General features: G+C 34.5%; 2 protein-coding genes across 2 annotated transcripts; one reads left to right on the top strand and one right to left on the bottom strand.

Annotated features, from left to right (window-relative positions):
* Positions 1-325: 325 nt before the first annotated feature.
* On the top strand, positions 326-10745 carry LOC142643359 (uncharacterized). The gene is made up of 18 exons (XM_075817947.1): positions 326-952; positions 2290-2809; positions 2956-3216; positions 3618-3709; positions 4435-4644; positions 4724-5128; positions 6425-6603; positions 6812-6905; positions 7029-7085; positions 7202-7336; positions 7457-7528; positions 7717-7830; positions 8226-8387; positions 8512-8640; positions 8749-8850; positions 8932-9008; positions 9483-9632; positions 9941-10745. Exons 1-18 carry the CDS (start codon positions 395-397, stop codon positions 10512-10514), a joined length of 3891 nt encoding a protein of 1296 aa, XP_075674062.1. The 5' UTR covers positions 326-394; the 3' UTR covers positions 10515-10745.
* An 8689-nt stretch (positions 10746-19434) lies between these two features.
* LOC142643181 (3-oxoacyl-[acyl-carrier-protein] synthase II, chloroplastic-like) lies at positions 19435-27056 on the bottom strand. Its single transcript, XM_075817725.1, has 14 exons — positions 26200-27056; positions 24993-25198; positions 24707-24910; positions 24172-24282; positions 23977-24072; positions 23753-23798; positions 23573-23652; positions 23098-23166; positions 22042-22126; positions 21270-21424; positions 21072-21152; positions 20473-20532; positions 20203-20360; positions 19435-19890 (listed from the first exon to the last, which is right to left on the bottom strand). Exons 1-13 carry the CDS (start codon positions 26582-26584, stop codon positions 20244-20246), a joined length of 1695 nt encoding a protein of 564 aa, XP_075673840.1. The 5' UTR covers positions 26585-27056; the 3' UTR covers positions 19435-19890; positions 20203-20243.
* Between the last annotated feature and the right edge of the window lie 270 nt (positions 27057-27326).

Below are 27326 nucleotides of genomic sequence, written 5' to 3'. Positions count from 1 at the left end.
AGTGACATAACCATGAATCAAAGCATTATATAACCTTAGGAGGTTCGTATTCAAAATTTTTAAGGAAAAAAAAAAAACCCCAAATTTGTATTTATATGTTTTTTGTGTTTTCAAAGAAAAGAGATATAAAAGTGGAACAAAATTATATATTTCGCAATGTTTTTAACCGAGATGGATTAAAGAAATCTAATTAAGCTAATTTAAAGTAAGTTGGAATCTACCAAAAAAAAAAAAAAAAAACCAGTTTTTTTAAAGGCAAATATATTATAATAATAATAATAATAATAATAAAATGAGTTACCGCTCTTTCTTTTATCTCTAAAACCCTAGCTGATCCTGTCATCACTTTCATCAACCTCCCCCCAACTTTAAGCCAGGGTTTTTGCTGCAAACCATGGAGGGCATCGAAATGGAGGATCCCACACTGTTCCTAGAATCACTCACCATCACCAACCCCAACGAAGACCTCTGCAATTGGATCCACTCTCGCTTCGGCAGGTCCTTGAAAGAAGACCACCAACACCTCTGCGCAGTCATAGGCGACATCTCTCAAACTCTCAAAGACCAGTCCCTCCCTTCCACTCCCGCCGCCTACTTCGCCGCCGCCTGCTCCTCCTTGGACCGCCTCACCTCCTCCGCCGCCGCCGACCCAATCGCCTCGCCTCCCGTCCACGTCATCCAGCCGCTCCTCATCATCCTCCACCTCGTGCTCCCCAGAATCTCCGCCGCCGTTCTCAACAAGGAGCGGCAGTTCTTGTCTCAGCTCTTGTTCCGGCTGCTGAGGTCGTCGTCGCCCTCGTCGTCGTCGTTGTCACCCGCCGCCGCAACAGCTTTTGGATTGAAATGCGTTTCGCATTGGTTCGTTGTCGGTGACAACAACGCTCTCGCCTGGTCTGAAGCTTCTCAATTGTACGGTGTTCTATTGGGATTCGTCATCGATGAGCGCCCCAAGGTCGTTGTTTTACTAATTGGGTTTTCGTTTTTTTGTTTTTGTTTGTTTAGTTATAAATTATGTGATTTTACTGTTTATTCTGTGATGAAATGGAAAAAGAATGCGAATTCGGTGTATTATGAAAATTTTAGAATCTTTTGGACTTGTTATTTCACATTTCTTTTGGTCATAGATAGGAATTTGAACTTATGACATCCGTTCCATAATGGTTGCTAGAAACCACTTAGTTAAGTAGTTCATAAAGATTACCTTTACTTTCAATCAGGTCTTTCGGACGATATTTTATGGGAAAAACTTAGGTTCCCTAATTAAATTGAACAATGTGGTTGTATTTACAAATAAGTCACATAATGGGCAATTCGGTGATTTTAGATTAAATGGGTTGTTGATGGAAATGGAGAAAAGAATGTAAATTTGGTGTATTCTGCTAGTTATAATCTTTTGGACTGGTTATTACACAATATCAATTAGGTATTTTTGGGACAAATATATTGTTGGTAAAACTTAGTTACAGCGCTTTACCTTCGGTTTCTAATTAAATTCAACAATTTGGCTGCATTGACCAAAGAACCACATATGCTGAATTTAATTTAATTGTCCTTGGGACAAGATGACACTGTTTGTGGGGGGAACATAATAGCCGCACTTTTGAAGATACCAAGAAACCAATGGCTCAGTTGGAATCCTTGTTGATTCAAACTGTGTAGTTGGCCTTGTGTGTGGGGTTTTACACATATCAACTCCATTCTCGAGTTCAATGATTCACTTCGTTTGTCATTTTGTGTATAATTCTCTGTAATTTTTTGAGTTACTTTGTGTTCATCATTGTGAACATGAATTAGTCTTCTCTCTTAATAAAATACCGTCACTTATGTGTGTGTGTGTGTAAACACTGTTTATCCATGTAGTTGAATTTAATTGGGGAAACTAAGTACAACACCTAAGGAATTGTACCTCAATATGATTACGCATCAAACACACTACAAAGGATATGTGGATGTTGGTCCATTAATTGAAACTAGATTGTAACTTGTGCGTAACAATAGTGATGATGAGGTGGTCTTACCTAGGTGAGTAAAGTGAAGTGATCATCTCGGCTTTCATGCTGAGTATTATGAATGAGTCACTTGTCATTGAAATTAAGAAACTTAAATTGAAACGTGGGGCAAAATCAAGAAATATTTAAAAACTAATTTGGATTCTGATTGTGTTTCGACTTTAATATAATATATATGATTCGCTTTCTAAAAAAATTATATGGGTTTTGAACATTTAGGATGATCAGTGCTATTTAGTTTTTAACCCTTGAAGCTGTGTGTTAATTTGATTTTGAACAGGTGAGAAGGCAATCACATCTGTGTCTTCGAGATGTCTTATCAAGATTTCAGAAAACGTCGTTGCTGGGACCAGCAAGTGAAGGCATTACAAAGATATTTGAAAGGTCTCTTCTGCTTGCTGGTGGATCAAATGTGAACAACAACGAAGGTCACAAAGGAGCACAGGAGGTCCTTTTTGTTTTAGATGCCTTGAAAGAGTGCCTTCCATATATGTCATTGAAGTGCACAACTAGCATCCTCAAGCACTTCAAAAGTCTATTGGAGCTGAATCAACCTGTAGTCTCAAGGCGAATAACAGATAGTTTGTATTCACTTTGTCTTGCCCCAGCCTTAGATGTTTCTCCTGATGCATTGCTCGATTTGTTAAGCTCAATAGCCCTATCTGTCTCCACAATTGAGACATCTGTAGATGCCATGACATTCGCTGCTCGCTTGCTAGATGTTGGAATGATTAAAGTGTATTCACTTGATAGGCAAATGTGTGTGACAAAGCTTCCTGCTGTATTCAATGCACTCAAAGGTCTGTTTTTATTTTTTAAATTTAATTTTGTTTTTTTTTCATAGATTATAGAACCTTTTTTCATGTTATTTTTTTTTAATATCTGTTTGACTCAACCAAACGAAAGTGACAATCTGCTAGTGTATTTCTCTCTTTTGTATTGGCAGATATTTTGGCATCCGAACATGAGGAGGCTGTATATGCAGCCATGGGTGCATTTAAGAGTCTGATAAATGCTTGCATTGATGAAAGCTTGATAAAACAAGGAGTGGATCAGATTTTGATGAATGCACACAATGATTCAAGGAGGACTGGACCTACTATCATTGAAAAAGTATGTGCAATTATTGAAAGCTTACTTGACTATCACTATACTGCTGTCTGGGATGTCGCATTTCGAGTTGTCTCGACTATGTTTGATAAATTAGGTAATCCCGTTGCTGTATCTAACTTATTTTGTTCTAGTTCTATTCACTTTAAGATTACTATTGATTCCCAGCTCATTGTATCAGAAACATAGATTTGTAATAAGATTAAGCAATCTGATCCTATGTGTAGGGATGATCTCCCTCATTCTTTCATCAGATGGTTTACACTTCTGTTTAATTTGTACTTTGATCTTCTAGGATGCTGTACACTTTTTTATTTTTTCCCCTGGGGAGAGAGGGGAGGGGGGGGAGGGGAGTCAAACCATGACATGGGATTTGGGGACTGGGCTAGGTGCCAATCAGGCTACAAGCCTGCTGGCTAGTGTGTCATATGTTTGTTTTTATACATATAGGTCTAAGTTTTTATAATATTATTTTGTTATCGAATTTCTTTCATACAGGGCACTATTCTTCTTACTTTTTGAGGGGGATTCTTAGCAGCTTGGCTAAAATGCAGAAGTTACCTGATGAAGATTTTCCTTTCAGGAAGCAGGTATTGTGCTATTTTTCTAATTGTCAGTATTGTCATACTATACCTATACTGATCGTAATATCACCATATCTGATTTAAACCTATGGATATGGTTGAGAGTTGATTCAATTGAAGATATAGGATTGCTATTCGAACAACATACCATCCATTTTTTTGGAGTACTGGATTTTTGTTCCTCATTTGGTATATCTTTGCTTGATTGCTATATATTGTTTAGAGATTACTATGAAAATGTCCTGTAGCTCTGCATCCTCTTTTTCTGGGAGATCTGCTGGTCCTTGTTTAAATTCTTCAATCATAACCATTTTGTGCTAGATAGCAAAAATGTAGAACCTGCTGTTAGATATTGATTAAATTTTTGGGTTATAACCTTCCGGAAGAGTTTTGGAGCCTTTTGATCCAATAGCAATTGTTAATGGGACATAATGCAATGACCAAATGATACTTGCAAACTGTATAGTGCTTTACTTTTTAAATAGATTTCAGTATTGTTGTGATCCATTATTGTGGTTTGTTGATGGAGATGCATACATCAGCTGGTTTGAAGACTTTTATGTATGGCACTCATTGGCAGTAGTAAGCTACAGTTTCTTAGCTGCAGACTGTACTGCTATTATGCATATCTTTGCTGAAGATAATGTGGAAGCAACCCTATTTACGTGCTTTTATTTTATAGTTTTCAACTTTGCAATATGCACTAACAAAATTGATTCATCAATATGCAGCTGCATGAATGCCTTGGATCAGCTATTGGTGCATTAGGACCTGAAACTTTCTTGGGCCTTGTACCTCTTAATTTGGAGGCTAAAAAGCTATCTGAGGCAAATGATTGGCTCTTTCCAATTCTGAAGCAGTATATTGTTGGTGCTCGTTTAAGCTTCTTCACAGAGTCCATTTTGGGTATGGTTGGAATGATGAAGCAGAAATCTCAAAAGGTATGAAACCTTTTATACAAATTAGATGCTGTTTGTCTCTTTCTTTATGGCATTTGCTAAGTTGTTTGACTTTTGGCAGCTTGAGCTACAAGGACAAGTTTCTTCGTCAATGAGGGCAAATGGACTTGTCTACTCTTTGTGGTCCTTGTTGCCTTCATTTTGCAATTATCCTTCGGATACTGCTGAAAATTTCAAGGATCTAGAGAAAGCTTTATGCAGTGCGCTTCAGGAAGAACCTGATACTCGTGGAATAGTATGCTCCAGTTTGCAGATTCTTATTCAACAGAATAAGAGAATTATGGAACAAAAAAATGAGATGCCTGATCTTGAAGAAGGTACTGCCAGACAGCGAGCAGTGTCCCATTATACCCCACAGGTGGCAGCAGATAATTTGAATGCACTTAGGTCATCTGCTCGTGAATTTTTAAATGTTTTGTCTGGTGTCTTCCTGCAATCTACAAAAGATGATGGTGGTTCTTTGCAGGTACTTATTCTATCTCAATTGCGTATTCTGCTTCATTTGTCATGGTCGCCAGGCGAATAGATTCTATTTTTAAGTTTCTTTTTAACTATATATAGAGATATAACATGTGTCTGTGTGTGCACTTATTTATTTATTTATTTGTGTCAACTTTTGCTTCTGAGCCTAGAAAGTGGGACAAAGTATTTACTTTAAGATTGCTGGCTGGACTGTAACATAATATACTTTATATTGATTTAAAGCTAAAAATTGTTATAGGTTCTAGCATCTAGCATTATTGTAAATTTTATAAGAGGATTCACAGTAAGAAAGCTAAAAATTTTAGCTTTTAGCAACTCAAATGAATATTTTATCTATTTTAACACCTCATTTTACAATACACCAACATCAAAGGTTTTATTTTTTTACTGCTTAATTTAAATATTATTTTTATATTCTTCCATATATGCTTCTTTCTCTCTCTTCCTCTCTGTCTCAGCAAACCCACCCCAACCACCACCACTGAAAAAAGAAAACACCAGGCACCCATACCCACTCCAGGCACCACCGCCAAAAAAAAAACACCAGGCACCCATACCCACCCCAGCCACCATCACCTAAAAAAGAAAACACCAGCCACCCGTAGCCGCCCCAGCCACCACCACTGAAAAAAAAAAAATACCAGCCACCACCCATCACGAAACCCACTCCACCACTGCCACAGCCACAACAATCACTGCCACTGTCACTGCCACCCACAACCGGAACCCCCAAAATCACATCCAAATCACAAGCCCAAAACCACAACAGCATCCACCACCAACCAAAAAAACAAAAATAAAAACAAAAACAAAGATCTGACCACTGTGAGAGAGAGAGAGGGACAAGGAAGAGAGGAGGAGGGTCAGAGAGGAGCTAACTGAAATGATAATCGGAACGATGTGAGGGTGCCAACCACTGGACCTTGTGTCGCCGGTAGGTACAAAGATGAGCTTGAATAGCCCTTGCCAAAAGAAAAAAAGATTTAAGAGAAGGGGGGAGAATGCAGGGAGAGGCTCGGCCAGAGAGAGAGAGAGAGAGATGTCTGAAGAAAGAGAAAAGAGAAAATGTAAAATAATGAAAGAAGAGAGAGAAACCAATAAATTTATTTATTTATTTTTATAACTCTGTTGCTTCAGTAAACTGCTATAGATGGCAAAAAATTTTATATTTAGCAATTTTGATGTAGTGAGTTTTTTAGTGTTGTTGCTAAAATAGCAATTTACCTAATTTTAATAGCTTTGATGTGAATGCTCTAATAATGTTGTTTGCACCATGCAGTCCACAATCAATGAATTTGCTTCCATATCAGATAAAGAAGTAGTATCGAGGTTCTTTAATACTACGATGCAGAAGCTTTTGAGAGTTACTCAACAGGCTGCTAAACCAGAAAATTCAAGAAATTCTAATTCTATGCGAATTGATGGTGTGTCAAATGAAGATTCGCTGTCACTTTTGAGGTGTTAATTTTTCATCGATTTTTGTCTCATTCTATTTTTTTTTTTTACATTTTGGCCATGCTTCTGAATCTCTGATGGCTTTTTGGTCTATTATGCATCATTTGTCAATTATAAAGTCTGAAATTGTTTCTTTTTTGTTCATGAAATGGACACTTTTTGGGTTTCATCAATATTTGACATTGCAATTGTTCCTTCATCTTAACTTCAGGGCTAGGCTATTTGACTTGGCAGTTTCACTTTTGCCTGGTCTGAGCACAAAAGAAATTGATCTTTTATTTGTTCCAATAAAGCCTGCATTACAGGTTTGTAAATGATTCTATATAATCTAGTGAATTTACCTTTTTTCTGTTTATGGAGGAAACCCCTCAAAATCAAAGTTTTTTACTTCAGAAAGGGTGAGGTAATTAGGAGTATTTGAACTGCAGGATGTCGATGGTCTGATACAGAAGAAGGCATACAAAGTTCTTTCTGTTATTCTTATGGTATGTCTCTTTTTGCCATTGCAGGAGCTTTTAAGTTGTAATTTTACCATCTGTCATTGTGTATTTTAGATATTGTCTAAGTGATGGATCTCTTTGCTATGAATTTGTGTGGGCAGAAACGCAATGAGTATCTCTCATCAAAGCACGAGGAAATGCATAATCTTATGACTGAAGTGCTACCTTCATGCCATTTTTCTGCTAAGCGTTACAGACTTGATTGCCTGTACTTTATAATAGTCCATGTTTGCAAGGTAGTTAAAGATAGATGAGATTCTTTTTAAACTTAATATCACAACTAAAATAGCTCTAGGTTTAAACTTGATAAGTATGCATCGTAATGTTGACTTAAGAATTTATGCTTTTGTTTACAGGATGGTTCAGAGCAGATGCGACGTGACATTATTATGTCTTTCCTAACAGAAATAATTCTTGCACTTAAAGAGGTACATGTGTTAGCAAAGTAGCTCTCCTGCCCCCTTACCCATCCTTTTTCTTGGTTGGTGCGATTATTATGGGTGCCTTATTATTTAAATTCATCCTTAATCTTTGGACACATGCACACACACGATATCTTCTGAAATTTCTTCTTAATATATGATTATCTGTCTTCTGTTGTAATTTTTTCTTGCAGGTAAATAAAAAAACAAGAAACAGAGCATATGAAATTCTTGTTGAAATTGGCCATGCATGTGGCGATGAAGAGAAAGGCGGAAATAGAGACAACTTGTATCAATTTTTTAACATGGTACTGATCGAACCGTTTCATAATTTTCATTACTAAATTGATCATGGCACCTTTTTTTTTTGAGCTAAAAATTGATCATAGCATTTGCACTGTTTAATGGATGCTTAGATACTTTTTTAGAAATGCCAAAAATATCCTGTTAATTTGCCTTTAATAGCAAAAAAAAAAAACATAAAACAAAAATATTGCTATTGACTAAAATGTCATCTTGAATTTGATTGGAAGCTTAGATACTTTTTAGAAATGCCAAAAATATCCTGTTAATTTGCCTTTAATACAAAAAAAAAAGCCATAAAACAAATTTTTGCTATTGACTAAAATGTCATCTTGAATTTGATTATGTGGTAAACTTTACTTTTAGAACTTTACTAAGCAAAGTTTATTTATGGTTGAAGGTGGCTGGAGGACTTGCTGGTGAGACACCTCACATGGTTAGTGCTGCTATTAGAGGTTTAGCTCGCTTGGCTTACGAATTCTCGGATCTTGTTTCATCTGCTTGGAATGTACTGCCGTCCGCATTTCTCCTCCTTAAGAGAAAAAATAGAGAAATAAATAAGGTTTCCCCCTGTCCTTTGAGATATGTAATTTATTCTCATTATAGTTGGTTTTGTGGAGTATGTTATTACTCTCTCTTTCTATCTGATCTTATCTTAACTCATCCTTTATTGTTGTTCAATGCAGGCTAATTTAGGTTTGTTGAAGGTATTGGTGACAAAATCAGAAGCTGAAGGGTTGCATACGCACTTGAGGAGCATGGTGGAAGGTGTGGTGAAGTGGCAAGATAACACCAAAATCCACTTTAAAGCTAAAGTAGGTTATTCAGCAATTTTGTTACTCTCTTCAGTTGCTGTGGCAAATGGCTGAGTTCCTATACTGATCATCTCAAGTTCTCTTTGGATAATTTTGAATTGTTTTCAGGTTAAGCTTCTCCTGGAAATTCTTATTAAGAAATGCGGTCTGGAAGCGGTTAAGGCTGTAATGCCTGAGGAACACATGAAACTCCTTACTAATATACGGAAGGTCGGTGGAAAGTCATCATATGCTAGAATAAAAACCTAAGTGGGAATTGTTTCTGATTTATGTGATACTTGTCAAACACAGATCAAGGAACGGAATGAGAAGAAACTAAGGGCTAATTCAGAAGCAAGGTCTCAACTATCAAAGGCAACAACGTCCAGGTTTCAATCTGTTGTAATATAATTTTCATAGATGTATATACATATACTACATATGTGAAGATGAACATGCATGTCTTTGTGCTTCTGCCCTTGATGTTTAGATGAATTCAATGCCTCTGATATATGTTTAATACAATCCAATTTCTAGTTTCATTTAGTAGGCACAGTGTCACTGTGCTGGTGTGGCAACTGCCATGTGTTCTGTACCAGAAGTCTCTGTGGACTATACGTAGCTAGGTTAGCACCGAGGCATCTGGCTCCTGGTGCTCGCATAGTATGCAAAATCAAAGAATTAGCTTCAATTTGTAAACTATGGGAGCTATTGAAGTAGTGAACAGCCATTATGTGAATCAATGTCATACAAATTCAAATTCATGCACCAAAAAAAAAGAATCCATCTGTTTTTAGTCACTAGACTCACTAATTCATCTGCACATTGGTGACTTTTGTAATTATCTGTTTTTTTTTTTTCAGGCTAAGCAGATGGAATCACACAAAAATATTTTCTGATTTTGGTGATGAAGAAACTGAGGGAAGTGATGCTGAGTATATGGATGGCAGGACAATGACTAGTCAACAGAGCAAGGCTCCTTCACAGAGAAAATCCAAAGCAGCTTCATTACGGTCAGTTTTGGACCTTTGAGTCTGCTCATTTTATCTACATAATTGATTGGAGAATGTCATTTTGGGCTGTCAAAGATGAATGTGTGTAGGTCAATGACTGTCTGGGGATCTCATAGTAGACAAGGTTCAGTCCAATCGTGAACAATGTAACCCCCCCCCCCCCCCAAAAAAAAGCGTGACAATTAAATTGTCCTGGCCTAATAAGATAATTTCTTGTAATTATATTGTTAGCTGCTTCATTGAACGTCACCTACGTATTTGTATCAATTTTTACTTCATGTCATAAAAAATCCAATTTTTCTCTCCAGCTCTAAGAGAAGAGCAGGTGTGAGCTTGCCTGAACACTTACTTGACCAACTTGAGGATGAGCCACTTGACTTGCTCGATAGGCAAAAAACATTATCAGCTCTTCGAGCAAAACATCTCAAGCGAAAGGCAGATTCGGATGTGCCAGAACTGGACCCTGAAGGGCGCTTGATTATTCGTGAGGAAGAAGAACTGGAGGAAACTCCTTCTGAAACTGATTATGATCCAAAGAGTGAAGCAGATAGTCACTTGTCAGCAAATTCCTCGAAGGGAAACCAGAAGCGCAGGAAAACATCAGACTCCGGTTGGGCATACACTGGTAGTGAGTACTCTAGCAAAAAGGCAGGTGGGGACTTGAAGAAGAAGGGCAAGCTTGAACCATATGCATATTGGCCGCTTGATCGCAAAATGATGAGCCGTAGACCTGAGCATCGTGCAGCCGCAAGAAAAGGAATGGCAAGTGTGGTAAAGATGACGAAAAAACTTGAAGGCAAGAGTGTCTCAAGTGCACTCTCGACCAGGGGCTTGAAGATTAAAAAGAGTCAAAAGAAAGGCAGCAAGAAAAAGAGCAGGTAAAGGAGAAACTTTCTACATTGTTTTAATACATCAACTCAGAGATGTGCAATCCTACAGGTTCTGAAATTTTTTTTTGTTCCTGGTAATTTTATTTGGGGGCTCCAATTTTTGTAAGATGTAAATTAGATAGGAATCAAGGTATTATGTTGGTTCTCTGTAACTACAGTATGATGGGAAAAACCCATAACTGAAATGTTTTTTGTTATTTATAGAATTTTTTGATGATCTGTATTTATAATGTCATTGGTAGTGTAGATTTTAATATTTTTCTCTCATCAATAAAATGGTCTCATAAGATAATTTTTCAATCAAATAGGGGCCAAAATGGCCCAATACCACAATTTTCAGAAATTTTTAGCAAAAAAACACTGTTTCGGAACTAAATAGGGAAATATCACTTTTATGGTACTCGAGTTTGCCAAACTCGAGTACCATTTGGAACTCGAGTTTGCCAAACTCGAGTACTATTTGGAACTCGAGTTTAAGACACTCGAGTTCCTAGAAGTTTTGCCATCGTGGCACTGTTGAGGTGGAAATTTGGAGAATAAAAAAAATAATGTGGTACTCGAGCTTCGTATACTCGAGTACCATGCAACACAATACTCGAGTATAACATGCTCGAGTACCTTTTATAAATAAAATGTTTATTTTATTTCTACAGTACTCGAGCTCACCAAGCTCAAGTACCTTGTAACTTTTTTTTTTTGTTGGGATTATCGACAAATAAACATAAACATAAAATGTTGTTTATTTTATTTCTACAGTACTCGAGCTCACCAAGCTCGAGTACCTTGTCAGTGGCGGCTCCAGATTTTTTTCAGGGTGTTCCTTAAGAAGCATAAATTACACAATCTAATAAAAAGAGAAATTCTATATTGACAACAACAATAATAAAAAAAAAACGTAAATACATAAAATTTACAATTGTCTTCTACGAGTTTTCATATTTTGAAATCGTTGCATGATAGTCTATTATCAATGCTAGAAGCTATATCTCTTTCAATATACACAACCAAGAAATCATTCATCAACTAATCTCCCTTTAGATTGTGCAGTTAATTCTTTATATATTTCATTGCCGAAAAACTTCTTTCTACCGTTGCAGTAGCGACAGGAATAATCAAAACTAACTTTATAAGCAAATAAGCTAATGAACCGTAATGACGTCATAATTAATTTAATAATTTTTTTAAAGATAAATAAATACATTAATTAGTAAAAGTAGAAAAATTGACTAAAATATTCAAAATAAATATTGAGATTTATCTTTCAAGTGTATTTTTTATATCATAACTTTCATAAAAAAAAAAAAAAGAAATACTAAATTATAAGCAAACATAAATTAAATATCAAGTTTCTTAATCAAGGAGTTGATAACATCATGGAAATTGTTTTAATTTAGAGAAAAGATGAAATATATATATACACCCACATACTTATATAACATTTTTGTGCTAGTCTATATTTAAATTAATCTTAACTTATGCCCAACAGCCCAAGTCCATTTACTATGTATTAAATTTCATATATATATATATATATATATATATATATATATATATATCTTGTAAAATCCGGAAGAGTGGCAGACATGCCCATTACAAAATTAATTAAGTCCCCCTAAAAAAAATAATTAAATAATAAATACTAATACAAGCCCAATTAAATGGTTGACAGCTAATCATCTGGTACAAATAAAAGAAGAAAGTTTTGACACTTTACACATTAACAGCCAAGCATTTACTGACTTGGGGAAGACCATGATAGAAAAAATAAAAAGTTCGTCTTCATCCTCAGCAAACGGGCAAAGAATAGCAGAGACTTTAGAAAGAGCAAAAATGCAGAAATGGCATAAACGCAGAAAAAAAAGAAAGAAAGAGAGAGAGAGAGAGAGAGAAAAGAAGAAGAAGAAGAAATGGAGATGCAAGCTCATGGTCTGCCAGCATCTCACCATGGTTGAGAAGCTTCAACAATGGCTGTAAGGGTAATTTTTTTTTAATTTGAGAGTGTTCATGATTTTGCTTGAGAGTGTTCATAATATTTTTTTTAAGGGTAAACAAATAAAAATAAATAAATTATTATATATATATATATATATTTTCTTTTCAGGTCAGGGTGTTCCTGGGAACACCCTGGCCTGAACATGGCGCCGCCACTGTACCTTGTAACTTTTTTTTTTTGGATTATCGACAAATAAACATAAACATAAAATGTTGTTTATTTTATTTCTACAGTACTCGAACTCACCAAGCTCGAGTACCTTGTAACTTTTTTTTTTTTTTTTTTGAGATTATTGACAAATAAACATAAACATAAAATGTTGTTTATTTTATTTCTACAGTACTCTAGCTCACTAAGCTCGAGTACCTTGTAACTTTTTTTTTTTTTTTTTTGGGACTATCGACAAATAAACATAAACATAAAAATAAGTAGCTTTTTTATGTATTTATTTATTTAAATAGAAGCATTGTAAAATATAGAGATTTTAATTTCAAAACATGAATTTAATTTCTACATTAAGTAAAACTGTTCACTGTTTTCTCATAAAAATTGTTCACTCTCTTTTTTGCTTAAATTATTTTTTGTTCACTATTTAAAAAATTGTTCGCTGTTTTCTCATAAAACACCTAGTAAAATCGTGTTTTCTAAATTTAAACGCCAAATCTGAATGTTTTTTCATGTTTGAATTTCACAATAAATTGGATCTATTTTTCTGCATTGATAAAATCTACTTCTACATTAATAAAATTTTCTCTCTGCACATCATGTTTACTGTATATTCGAATCTGCTTACTGCATTCATAAAATTTGATTTTTTCATTAAGTAAAACTGTTCACTGTTTTCTCATAAAAATTGTTCACTGTTTTCTGCATAAACTATTTCTAGCATTCTGCGTAAAATTATTTTCTGTTTAGCATTATTTAAAAAATTGTTCACTCATTTTTCTGCGTAAATTATTTTTTGTTCACTATTTAAAAAATTGTTCGCTGTTTTCTCATAAAACACCTAGTAAAATCGTGTTTTCTAAATTTAAACCCCAAATCTGAATGCTTTTTCATGTTTGAATTTCACAATAATCGAATCTATTTTTCTGCATTGATAAAATCTACTTCTACATTAATAAAATTTTCTCTCTGCACATTATGTTTACTGTATATTCGAATCTGCTTACTGCATTCATAAAATTTATTTTTTGCATTAAGTAAAACTGTTCACTGTTTTCTCATAAAAATTGTTCACTATTTTCTGCATAAACTTTTTCTAGCATTCTGTATAAAATTATTTTCTGTTTAGCATTATTTAAAAAATTGTTCACTCACTTTTCTGCATAAATTATTTTTTGTTCACTATTTAAAAAATTGTTCGCTGTTTTCTCATAAAACACCTAGTAAAATCGTGTTTTCTAAATTTAAACGCCAAATCTGAATACTTTTTCATGTTTGAATTTCACAATAATTGAATCTATTTTTTTGCATTGATAAAATCTACTTCTACATTAATAAAATTTTCTCTCGGCACATCATGTTTACTGTATATTCGAATCTGCTTACTGCATTCATAAAATCTTTTTCTTGCATTAAGTAAAACTGTTCACTGTTTTCTCATAAAAATTGTTCATTGTTTTCTGCATAAACTGTTTTAGCATTGGCGCGGTTATTGCACTTAAATGGTTTTTGTGTTTTTATTTTTTATTTTTTATAAATATGTAACCATATGAATAATGGACAAACTCCATGAAAGAAAAATGAGTGATTCGTATAAATCACCTAATGGTAAGTGCCTCAAATAATTCAAATTTGTGAAAAAGTTCGAATTAGTTGAATGTAGAAATTCGGGAAAAATCAATGGAAAATCAATGAACGTATCAAATTATGAATGTGTACATAAGATGTACAGATAGTCTAGACTTGTTGAGAAATTTGACTTCATTGAAAGTACAAAATAATGAAAATTCAATGGAAAAGTATGTACGTTAGATGTACAGATCGTATGAATTTGTTTAAAAATTTGAATTCGTTGAATGTACAAAACCGTGAAAGCTCAAGGAAAAATAGTGTACATTAGATGTACAGATAATACGAATTTGTTGAAAAATTCGAATTCGTTGAGTGTGTAAAATCGTGAAAATTCAAATGAAAATTGAAGAACATACCAAATTAAGTAAACTCAATGGAAAATTAATTACATTAGATGTATAGATCATCCAAATTTGTTTCCAAATTTGAAGTTGTCAAATGTACAAAATTGTGAAAATTCAATTTAAAACTGTTTACTAATGTACTGATCATCTTGATTTGATGAAAATTTCAAAATTGTTGAATGAACAAAATCGTGTAAACTCAATGGAAAATCAAAGATTGTACCAAATCATTGAGTAGCACATGTAGCACTGCAAACATCAGTGTAGCAATGGTGGACAGCTCACCCCCAAAATTGATGCAAAAACTTTTCAGGGATGCTCTGCATCCTTGAAAACGGTGCATTACAAAGGGTTGCATATTTGTGTATTCATGTGAGTGTGGATGGGTACTTCTGGTCAGGGCTCAATAGTACCGAGTTGTTGAACAGCACATGTAGAACTGTTTACTATCTTTGGTAATTTTCAAGGATGCTACTCGAAACGCTCTTCCCATAATCTGTGACTACTGGTTAGAAGTAATAGCACATGGGTATTTCTGGTCAGGGCTCAACAAGTAATGTACAATAAATCTAATTTGCTAAAGAAACATGACTTTTTCTATACCTCTTGTTTCAAATTTATTTGACTTTCCTCTACTAATGGTTACGTTCTAATGTCAACTCGTACTTTTGATTGGAAGATTATTGCATATATTAAGCCTATGTGAGCGGACTCTGATTGGACCAGATATTGTGTATTGTTCCCCATTCAGCAATCAGCTAGAAAATCTTTTAGTTTCTAAAGCATGGAAGCAATAGGCAGTAGAAATCTAAAAGAGACATTTGCACTTGTATTGCATTAAATTTTGTAGAAATACAATGTAGCTTAGTATGAAAATAATACACATGAAAAATACTTAAAAAAAATTATGAGAATGGCATTATAATGTAATTAAAAATGTGCAATTCCTAGTGTTTGTACAATGCAGTTATTCAATACTAATGATTAGGTACCCAGGCCATGAGTATGAAAGAAGTTGCAGTACAATCTGCAAGCTAGCCAGCTTTAAAAGACTACAATGGGAGGTGTATGCATCCCTGTAAAAGTAGATTTGTACTTTCTCAACAAGTCTAGACTATTTGTACATCTTATGTACACCTTCACGATTTGGTACGTTCATTGATTTTCCATCGATTTTTCCCGAATTTCTACATTCAACTAATTCGAACTTTTTTACAAATTCGAATTATTTGAGGCACTTACCATTATGTGATTTATATGAATCACTCATTTTTCATTCATGGAGTTTGTCCATTATTCATATGGTTACATATTTAAAAAAACACAAAAACCATTTAAGAGCAATAACCGCGCCAAAGCTAAAAACAGTTTATGCAGAAATAGTGAACAATTTTTATGAGAAAATAGTGAACAATTTTACTTAATGCAAAAAAAAAAAAAAAAGATTTTATGAATGCAGTAAGCAGATTTGAATATACAGTAAACTTGATGTGCAGAGAGAAAATTATATTAATGTAGAAACATATTTATAAATGCAGAAAAATAGATTCGATTATTGTGAAATTCAAACATGAAAAAGCATTCAGATTTGGTGTTTAAATTTAGAAAACACGATTTCACTAGGTGTTTTATGAGAAAACAGCGAACAATTTTTTAAATAGTGAACAAAAAATAATTTACGCAGAAAAGTGAGTGAACAATTTTTTAAATAATGCTGAACATAAAATAATTTTATGCAGAATGCTAGAAATAGTTTATGCAGAAAACAGTGAACAATTTTACTTAATGCAAAAAAAAAATTTTATGAATGCAGTAAGCAGATTCGAATATACAGTAAACATGATGTGCAGAGAGAAAATTTTATTAATGTAGAAGTAGATTTTATCAATGCAGAAAAATAGATTCAATTATTGTGAAATTCAAACATGAAAAAGCATTCAGATTTGGCGTTTAAATTTAGAAAACACTATTTTACTAGGTGTTTTATGAGAAAACAGCGAACAATTTTTTAAATAGTGAACAGAAAATAATTTACGCAAAAAAGAGAGTGAACAATTTTTATGAGAAAACAGTGAACAGTTTTACTTAATGTAGAAATTAAATTCATATTTTGAAATTAAAATCTCTGTATTTTACAATGCTTCTATTTAAATAAATAAATTCATAAAAAAGCTACTTATTTTTATGTTTATATTTATTTGTCGATAATCCCAAAAAAAAGAAAAGAAAAGAAAAGTTACAAGGTACTCGAGTTTAGTGAGCTGGAGTACTGTAGAAATAAAATAAACAGCATTTTATGTTTATGTTTGTTTGTCGATAATCCCAAAACAAAATAAAATAAAGTTACAAGGTACTCGAGCTTGGTGAGCTCGAGTACTATAGAAATAGAATAAACAACATTTTATGTTTATGTTTATTTGTCGATAATCCCCCCAAAAAAAAAAAGTTACAAGGTACTCGAGCTTGATGAGCTCGAGTACTATAGAAATAAAATAATTGACTTTTTATTTATAAAAGGTACTCGAGCATGTTATACTCGAGTATTGTGTTGCATGGTACTCGAGTATACCAAGCTCGAGTACCACATTATTTTTTTATTCTCCAAATTTCCACCTCAGCAGTGCCACGGTGGCAAAACTTCTAGGAACTCGAGTTTAAGACACTCGAGTTCCAAGTACCATAAAAGTGGTATTTTCCTATTTAGTTCCGAAACAGTGTTTTTTTGCTAAAAATTTCTGAAAATTGTGGTATTGGGCCATTGGCCATCAAATAAGTGTTAGGAAAAGGAAATCTAATTAGGGCAACTGTGAAGTCCTGTTAATGGGCCCGTAGTGGTTTCCTGGCCCAAAGCCTTTGTTCATATTTGTTCTTTTTTTGTTATTCTATGAAAAAAGAAGGAAAACCATTAATAAAACTGTGTTTCACTTAGGTAACTAGGTTTTATTTTTGGGCAGAAACTCTATCCAAGTTCAACTTTCTCTCTTTAATGGAGTTTTCTCTCTCTACCCATTCCGTTCGATGAGCCAAATTGTTTTACAAACAGTAGGCTTATGTGAAACAGAGAGTTTAGTCAGTGTATTTTTTGTCTCTGCTTTGTTATTGCTCAGAGTAACTAAAATAAATAACGAAGATGGGATGAGCTTTAAATTGAAATTATTTCATAAGTTTGACTCTTTAATTAATAACAAAATAGTATTAATTTTTGGTCTTTCTTTTAATGAATCTCTTTCCTCCTCCCCTCTTTTTTTGTCTTTTGTTAAGATAAGTTGTGAGCCAAGTTTATTGGGAGAATATGAAAAACTATTCGTCGTTTAGATCTGGAAAAGTTTTTGATAGTTGAATAAGAAATCTGGAGTTCAATCCTTGCTTACACCAAAAATCGATTGGTCTTGGTTTGACGATAAAGAACTATCATCAGGAACGGACGCTATAGGTTGAAACTCTTTCTAAAAAAAAAAGTTCTGGAAAAATACATGCCGTACCAATGAAATATTGGGTTTCCCAGGAGGTTTTTTATTAGTTCCAAAAATTTCCTTTCTATATCAATCTAAAATTCTGTGTGGTCTTTAGTGGATGCTTTAGGAATTTTTTTTAGGTAGTCACTAAGAAACTTAAATTATACAAAAATTTAATAAAGAGACAACTTGAATATATTAACATCATCAAAAAAAAAAAAACACGCAAATACATGAAATATTACAATTTTTTGTACTAGTAAAGAAAAAAAAAAGACTAATAAGAGATAAAGTGGAAATTGAAAATGCTAATATGAGAATAATAAAGTGACCACAACAATTTCATAACAAATATTATGCAACAAATTGTTATTTGTGGGTAAAACATATTCATATTAAGCCCAAATTAGAATTAGTGACAGCTTACCAAATAAAATTTGTTGTGAAAATATTGTGGATGTAACAGTACTATTATTTTTGTTGAATTCAATTTTTTGTGATTCTAAGGTCATGTGGTTTAACATTTTTGTTAGGATGGTCAAAATAAGTTAATATAGTATATAATTTTTTTTAAGTATATATATTCATTTTTTCAAGTATGGGTGGTCACTGAATAGATTAATTTAAAATAATTATTTTTATATATTTTTTTACTAAGTTAAAAAAAAAAAGGCAAGTAAGGGTGGTCCTGTGACCACCCTCACATACAAGTGGAGCCGCCACTGGTGGTCTTCTAGTCAGATAGTACCTTTTTGATTATTAATTATTACCTCAACCATCAGCCCATAAACGTCTTCCCTTCAGCATGCCACATGCTGCATAAGTGATGGGAGATTTAGGGGATGTTTGGTAGATTAGTTCTAACACATTAGGGGATGTTTGGTAGATTAGTTCTAACACATATTTTCGCATTTTAAACAACATTACACATATTTTCACACTTTTTCATCTACACATATATCAAAAACACCCGAACAACATAACACAAACTCCTTTCCCAAACACCCCCTTAAAAGCTAAAACACTTGGAAGTGCAAGATTTTAAGAGAAACAAAAGGAATGGGCTAAAAAAATAGATTAAAAAGAAAAAAGCAGTTGGACTAGCCAGTTCTTCATGTGCCCTTTTGATTGTGCAGGGCTAATGTGTGCTCTTTTTTGAGAATTCAATAGTTATAATGAGGTATAGGGATTTGAACCTTGCACATCTCTGTTGAGCTACACAGCTCTTTGGCTGATATGTGTTCAAACTATTGTCGTTTAGTTACTTTATGGGGTAATAAATCACAAGATTATCATGGATATTTTGGCTGATCTCAAGCAACATACTAGCAAGCACATAGAACATCACATATAATAACATCTATGCAACTGCCAACTCAAAATTCATTACAAATGGCTATCAATACAATTAGAGCAGCCATCTAAATGTACATGAAAAACAAAACTTAAACAGGCCAATACTGCCATGTAGTGGTGGTTCAAATTTCAATGGCAAGTATCAAGTATATCAAGCCCTACTTATAGCTATGTTTATGATAGAAGGAAAAACTTATAACAACAATGGAAGCAAGAGTATTTCATGATAACCAACACGTTAATTTTGAAGCTTTCTCTATCTCAATCCAGGGCTATCCATCTTCTTTCCTGACCAGCCGTCCCAAAGTAATTCTATTGCATGAGGCCATGCAACTAAATAAATTGACAATTGGTACACGGAACAATTTCATGACTATTCACCAACTCCAAGATGTTGCCAGCCCATCAATACTAACAGCAAACCTGACAAATACACCATGCCAGTTTTCTTTTTCAATTAACTTGCTGGTAAATTATGCATGCAATGGATGTAAAAGCTGCTCATTCTGTTCTACCTCCAGATAGTTCAGATAAACCTTTTGGTTTTTAAAATTTTTTTGTCATAGCATGCTCAAAATTGAATGTCTGCATTGAGCAGCCTACATTGGTATCTTGGACCAAAAAAAAGTATTTATCTAGGAAATTGTCTTGAATAATGTGACCCTTGGCATGCTCTCTCTCTCATATCCCAATTTCCATTTACTACAGATAGGAGATATCTTGGAACCCACATACCTTCAGCATTACAGCAAGGTTGGAGTAGCCTGCCAGGTCTTTCACTTGTAAGGAGCAAATATGATTGATGAATTGTGACCACCAAACCCAAATGAATTAGACAATGCTGCCTTAATGTTCAGTCTCTCTTTCTTTGGGCCCACCAGCACATTTTTGTCCTGAATTGATATGTTGACATCATTAGAAAATCCCATGCTTGATTCATCATGGTTAAAGAACACATAATCGATATAAACAAAAAGTCACAAAGGATGCAGTAGGCAAACATACCACCCCTTCATCTGGGTTTTCCAAGTTGACATTAGGATGAACCCACCCTGTTCGTATTGCCTGTCATGAAGAAACACATGTCAATAAGCATAAATCTGCTTCATGAGTTCGAATTATGCCAACCCAAGGAAAAAAGAAAAACAATTCAAATAGTCCTTTTGGGAATACTTTCCATTATGAGAATAAATTTATAAAGATTATAGGCTAAGTTATATATTGCCCTTGGACCCTCTAACTTTGACCAAAATTCAATTCAGTCATCTAACTTCACTTTTGTTCAATTTAGTCCTAACTTTCACATTTATTCATTTCAGGCCTCTCGATAGTCTCCATCAACAAAGCTCTGTTAGAGACCCTCTAAAGCATCAATTTGGCAGAACAAAATGTTGTCATTTAGAGGGTCCCTAACAGAGCTTTTTTGACGGAGACTAACAGGAGGTCTGAATTGAATAAACTTGAAAGTTCTAGACTTGATTGAATGGAATTATAGTTAGAGGACTAAATTGAATTTTGGTCAAAATTAGAGGGTGCAATTTGAAATTTAGCCAAGATTATATTTCTTGAATTTAGAATCACCAATCAGGACATAAATTGTTTACCTGTATCGCTGCAACAGCTTCCACCGCACCAGCTGCTCCTAATAGGTGACCAATCATAGATTTTGTAGAATTCACTCTTAACTGTAGAAAGCAGAGATATTATCAGGTATCAGAATCTGGTAATCTCATCAAGTATTTGAAATATGGTATCATCAGAAGCAAATGGCATAAAGAACAAACATTATGAATACAAGTTACCTCAGGATTCTGGCCAAAACATTGAAGAAGTGCTTGATACTCTTTTAGGTCTCCAGCTGGTGTGGATGTAGCATGTGCATTTATGTAATTCACATCTTCCCTAGATACCCCAGACTGAGCTAATGCCTTTTCTACGCAAAGGATAACGCCAGCACCTATTTTTGGAGGGATATTAGGGACATTAGTTAAGAATTTTAGCACCCAATTTTATGGAAGGATACAAGGTACAAAAGAGTTGATGAAGTCAGGATTTGCATATGGTTCCTAGCCCAAAATATTTAACAAAATGGTACCCAATTAAGAGGGTATTCTAATTAGATAAAAGCAAATATCACTGTTAAATTGAGGGGTGGAAATATGCATGAGTAAAAGAAGAATTCATAGCAATCCAGGATGTATTAACAGGGGATATGGTGCCAGTCTACCAGAGAGTAAAGCTTAGTGGAGTTTTGACAATTATGCAACTGATTTTCAGGTTTTATTGTCTCTCTGTGCCACAGCCTTTGCTATCAAGATTGTGGACATAAAGCAGCAATTCAGGTGGTCAATTTGGTGAACTGCAATTCACTTTCTGAGGTAGTTAGTAGCAACACAGTATAGGTACAGTATAATATAAACTAGTTTAAAAATTATTATGACAGAAAAGAACTCAGGAAGAGTAGAATAGATGCAGGAAATAAGTCCAATGTACATGCTCCCTCAAGAAAAACTATTAAAGAAATGCAACCTTTTCAAGGGTTGAAATTTAAGTACCAAAGAGAAGGCATGTTACCATCAGGATGTGGTTCAGTCATGTGATAAGCATCACAAGTGAAGCTTCCACCAAGAAATTCTGCATAGATATTTGCACCTCTTCTCTGCAAAATAGGAAATCAGCTGGCAGAGTTATTTACAAAAAAGAAACATGATATCACAGGCTATACAAAGTAATGATTGAGCTTCACTGATCACCACTCTTTAGCAAGCAAGAAAATATAGAAATAGAAATATCAGTTCATGAAAATTCAGAGGTACCAGAAAATAACAAAATAAAAAGTCATCTAATTCACACTAGTAAAATGAATACCAGTGGATATTCCAACATGAAAAAGTGATTTGATATAACTTTGAAGAAACTAGAGGCACAACAGAAATGCCAATGAAAATGGGTCAAGGAATACAATGGCTGGTAATCTAAAAGCAAACGAGGCCCAAAGAATAACTGACAGGCTATGCCTACAGACATATAGGACATGGACTTTATCGAGTTAAGAGTTAAAATACCTTAGCATGCTTGAAAATTCATAGGTAGTTGAGGATAACAAAACAAAAAAAACAAAAAAATCTAATTCACACTAGTAAAATGAATACCAGTGGATATTCCAACATAAAAAAGTGATTTTATATAACTTGAAGAAACTAGAGGGACAGCAGAAATGCCACTGAAAGTGGGTCAATGAACACAATGGCTGGTAATCTAAAAGCAAATGAGGCCCCAAAGAATAACTGACAGGCTTAAAGGGAAATGCCTACAGACATATAGGACATGGACTTTATTGAGTTAGAGTTAAAATATGTTAGCATGCATGAAAATTCAGAGGTAGTTGAGGATAACAAAATAAAGAAACATCAAATTCACACTAGTAAAATGAATACCGGTGGATATTCCAACATGAAAAAGTGATTTGATATAACTTGAAGAAACTAGAAATACCACTGAAAGTGGGTCAATGAACACAATGGCTGGTAATCTAAAAGCAAATGAGGCCCCAAAGAATAACTGACAGGCTTAAAGGAAAATGCCTACAGACATATAGGACATGGACTTTATTGAGTTGAGTTAAAATACCTTAGCATGCTCTAATTCTTCTAAGAGCAAAACCCCGGCTCCTTCACCCATAACAAATCCATCACGATTCTGTTGAATAACAAAAATCAGATGTTATGGCAACACACATGAACTATACCAAGTAAGAAACTAAAAAAGAGGATTGAGACCTTGTTTATCTTCCCTCAATCAACAATCAAAGAAATGAGTGTAATATCTTTAGGAGAATTGCTTAAAGTTCAATTAGTATAGAAACTCAGATCTAGAGCATATTTGCTATCAGTATAAGAGCCATTGACAACATATAATAAGAAGATGTTATGAACTTAGCTTCCTATTTCTATTAGAAAATAGAAAATTAAATTCACAAGATCCATAATGTTGATAATCAACAGTTTTGGATAAGTTAACTGAAACATGATATAAAGTTCTCAGATGTAAACAGTGAAAAAAGAAAAAAGAAGATATGGAAGCAAAAGGATTATTGATAACATACACTGTCCCAAGGGCGCGATGCTTTTGTGGGATCACTGTTCCTCTGGGAAAGTGCTCTGCATGCCACAAAACCTCCCAAGCCTGCACCAACAAGAAAATAATAGGTTATGTAAAATTCATGCTATAACAAGTAGGTGCATGCTAAGATAAAATCAGCATAGGTTTAGTAAAAAAGAGATACCAATAGGTATAATGGCTGCATCTGAGCCACCAGAAAGCATCACATCCTGCATGACAATTTCAGAAGAAAACGCAACATATATTTAGATTTATTATATTGTAAGTTTTTCTTTTCAAGGTTGCATCTTATCAACAAATCATTCTATGAAAATATGTAAAGACAAGACTAATATAAGAGATTCACACACTTTGTGGCTGAGAAAGAGTTGATTACAAGACACTTACAGCTTCACCTCTAATGATATGGTTTGCTGCATTCATTATACAAAAATTGCTTGTAGCACAAGCAGTAGAGATAGAATAGTTTGGCCCCATCCATCCCTGCAATTTGAATAAACAAATGAGCTGTTAAAAGGTTTAAGACCCAACTTCCAAAACCCATCAAGGTGTATCACAAAGTTGAAAAAATAGTAAGTTGACCAGATCCATTGCAAGCATGGCAGAACCCATATTTGTAGTTGCAAATGGTACGCAGAAAGGATTCATCTTCTTGTATGAAATCCTTAAGGCTTCAATCGCATCATTAAAAACCTGTTCACAACACAAAACACAAGAACAAAGTAGTCAGTTACAATTGTTGATAAATTTCAGAATTAATATGCTTTCTCATCCTATCTGCAGGTCACGTAGTTTCATCTAGGGCTTTATACTTTGGATTCCACTTCCTGCCAAAAACCATTACAGCTAGAGAGACAGAAGACTAGCTTGAAAACATTCATAATTCCAACTCTAAGGCATGTGGCAAAAATCAGAACTTGACTTTAAGTTGCAAGTTCCACTGCATTAGGAAACCACAAAAGCAGCAGACATGACAACAACTTACAGATTTCGTAAAGCTCTTGTTATCAATCAAATTGAATATCAGCCAGTATAAGCTCTGGTTAACTTAATATTTTCAACCATGTTCCATTCTCATTATATACTGTATATCAAACTGCTGAAGGCTTGATGTTACCTTCATGCCACCCATTGCTGAGCCAATCAAAACTCCACATCTTGCTTTATCTAATTCATTCATTACATCTTCTGTAATTCCACCATCTGCCAAGGCTTTTTTCCCAGCAGTAAGCATGTATAGCATAAATTTGTCCATCCTCTTGGAAAGTTTTGGTGCAACCCATCCATCAGTTGAAAAAGACTTGATCTCTCCAGCAATTCTCTGGAGAAAAAGAACAGTAAGAATGCTAAGAATAAACTGCAGAGAAAGCAACAGAAGAAGAGAAATCTTAAATATGGTTTACCGTTGGAAATTGGGCACAATCAAAAGCCTCTATCTCACTTACGCCACTGACACCCTCAAGCAAATTATTGTAGAAGACATCTGGATCATGACCAAGTGGGGTCACCACACCCATCCCTGTCACAACTACTCGCCTTTGCTTTGTGACTGGTTTCTTTTTTGTTGCGACTTCTCTGGAAGGTTGCACAGCAACAGCCATGGCTTCCCCTAGAGTATTGATAAATGTGCAGTAGTTAGTACATCAGAAAAACTTTTCTATTTTAATGCTTTATCAAAAAAGAGTCATGCCAAAGAATAAACATCAACATTAGGGTTTGAATTGATACGACTGCCTCAAGCCTGCAACATTGACACTACTGAACCAATAAAAGTCAGAAGACGCTAGCAAGGCCCAAAAAATTAATAATCATAAGTCTATTGATGACAATATATTAAAATCAAGGTCAGTGTACCAGACTCAAGTAACCAACCCATTCAACAGACACACACACACAGCTCTATTATACTATGAATAAAAGAATGAACAGCCACAATGCTCCTATACTTTGCAGCTCTAGAACTTCCATTTCATGCACATGATACACCAAGAAATGGCCTGATCTTAATTTTCTTCAGAATACTTGTAAGACATAAAATCTGAAAGATTGCCACATAAAATAAACTAGAAACAACCTAAGTTATGCAAAATTCCCAATCCTAAGTCCAGGCATATCAATCCAACTGCAAAAAGCAGTACATGAATGAACCTCATTTGGTGAAATTAGTTCTCACCCAAAAAGAAGGGGAAAAATATAAAATACAAAACCCTGTTAGAATCTATTCCCCACTTTCCTATAGCTTTGGCATAAAAGTAATACAAAGACCTCATTCAGCAATAAGCCACTCCTACAACTTAATTATTTGAATTCCTCATCTTTTCCTATTCTTTTTTAGTTCTCTATGCAACCAAATGAAAAGTGAATAAAACCAAACTCCCACAGAACATGAAAAAAGGGGAAAGAATCATTATTTCATTATCAAATCTACCTTCAAGAACATAGAAAAAAAAAAAAAAACCCATTAAATTGAGATATTGGAAACAAACCAAATTACACACAAAATGTAAAAACAAAATCCCAGATTTCCAATTCCATAAATAAAGAAAGAAAGAAAGAAAAAAAAAAAACAGAGACAAGAATCAATGCTTAGTTTTGAGGAATGAGGAGTGCCTGAATGGACGGCTCGATTGAAACGAGTGTGTCTCCGATTCGAACGAACACGAACATTGCCGGCGGATCCAAAGAGAGAGGAAAAGTGAGCGTTAGAGGCATAGTACTGATTGCAAGGCTCGAAAGCGAGGCAAGAAGTCATGAGGCCTTGAAAACTGGATCCACAGAGCGAGGAAATCAAGTCCCGCTGGCTCTGCAATTCAGAGCTACATTTAGACAAGAACACCCTCTTCCTCCGACCCCATTTGCTGCTGCTGCTGCCACCAAAGAGTCGTCGCTTGTTGTTGTTGCAGCTGTTCGATTGGTCCCCTCCGCACGTGACCGACATGCAAGCAGCCACAAGCCACGTGCACAGCGGAGACGTGACAGACGAGGCTGCAGCCATGTGTTGAGTGAGAGAGACACAAAGTAATATATATATATGTGTGTGTATATTACCAATGGAAGAAGAACAAAAGAAAACTGAAGAAAACCCAGAAGCTAAAATCGAAAACCCAGATGGAAAAAAGTGATTTTGATTGGATTAATGGGGGCGATGAAAAAGGCTAATAAGGTTGTAGGAGATGTTAATCTAGAAGATGAAAATGAGAGAGAGAGAGAGAGAGAGAGAGAGGCGCTTAGAGAAAGAAAGGTAGTGAGAACTGAGAATAGTTGGCGAAGGTAGTGAGAGAGGTCACATTCGATTGATTATATGGAAGGAAGCGTAGCAATCTATAGCAAGACAAGTATTGAGAGTATTTTGGATTAGGAAAGCGTTTGAGACGCCAAGTTTTTGATTTTGTGCAATCGGACTGAGTCGTCCTCAGAACAGAACGACAAGTACTCTCTCTCTCTCTCTAAAGTCTCTACACTATTATACTCCTACAAAAGAACAAATAAATATATTAAGCGAATAAAAATTTCAAGGATCTCTGACCAGAAAAAAAGAAATGAAAAAAAAAAATTAATCTAATAAAATTTTAAATTTTGGTATTTTTTATTACAATAAAAAAAAAATTTAGACTTTGGTATATTTTTATTAGAATATTATGTTTATATCTAGAGCACTCCTGCTTCTTCCACTTCTTGAAATGAAATGACAATATTGTGCATGATTTAGAAATGATACTAACTGTGGGTCACGGTCC

Source organism: Castanea sativa, chromosome 7 (assembly GCF_040712315.1).
Source record: "Castanea sativa cultivar Marrone di Chiusa Pesio chromosome 7, ASM4071231v1".
In the NCBI taxonomy this organism is placed as follows: domain Eukaryota; kingdom Viridiplantae; phylum Streptophyta; class Magnoliopsida; order Fagales; family Fagaceae; genus Castanea; species Castanea sativa.
The sequence above is the reverse complement of the archived record's forward strand: the minus strand, read 5'-3'. Positions and strand labels throughout refer to the sequence as shown.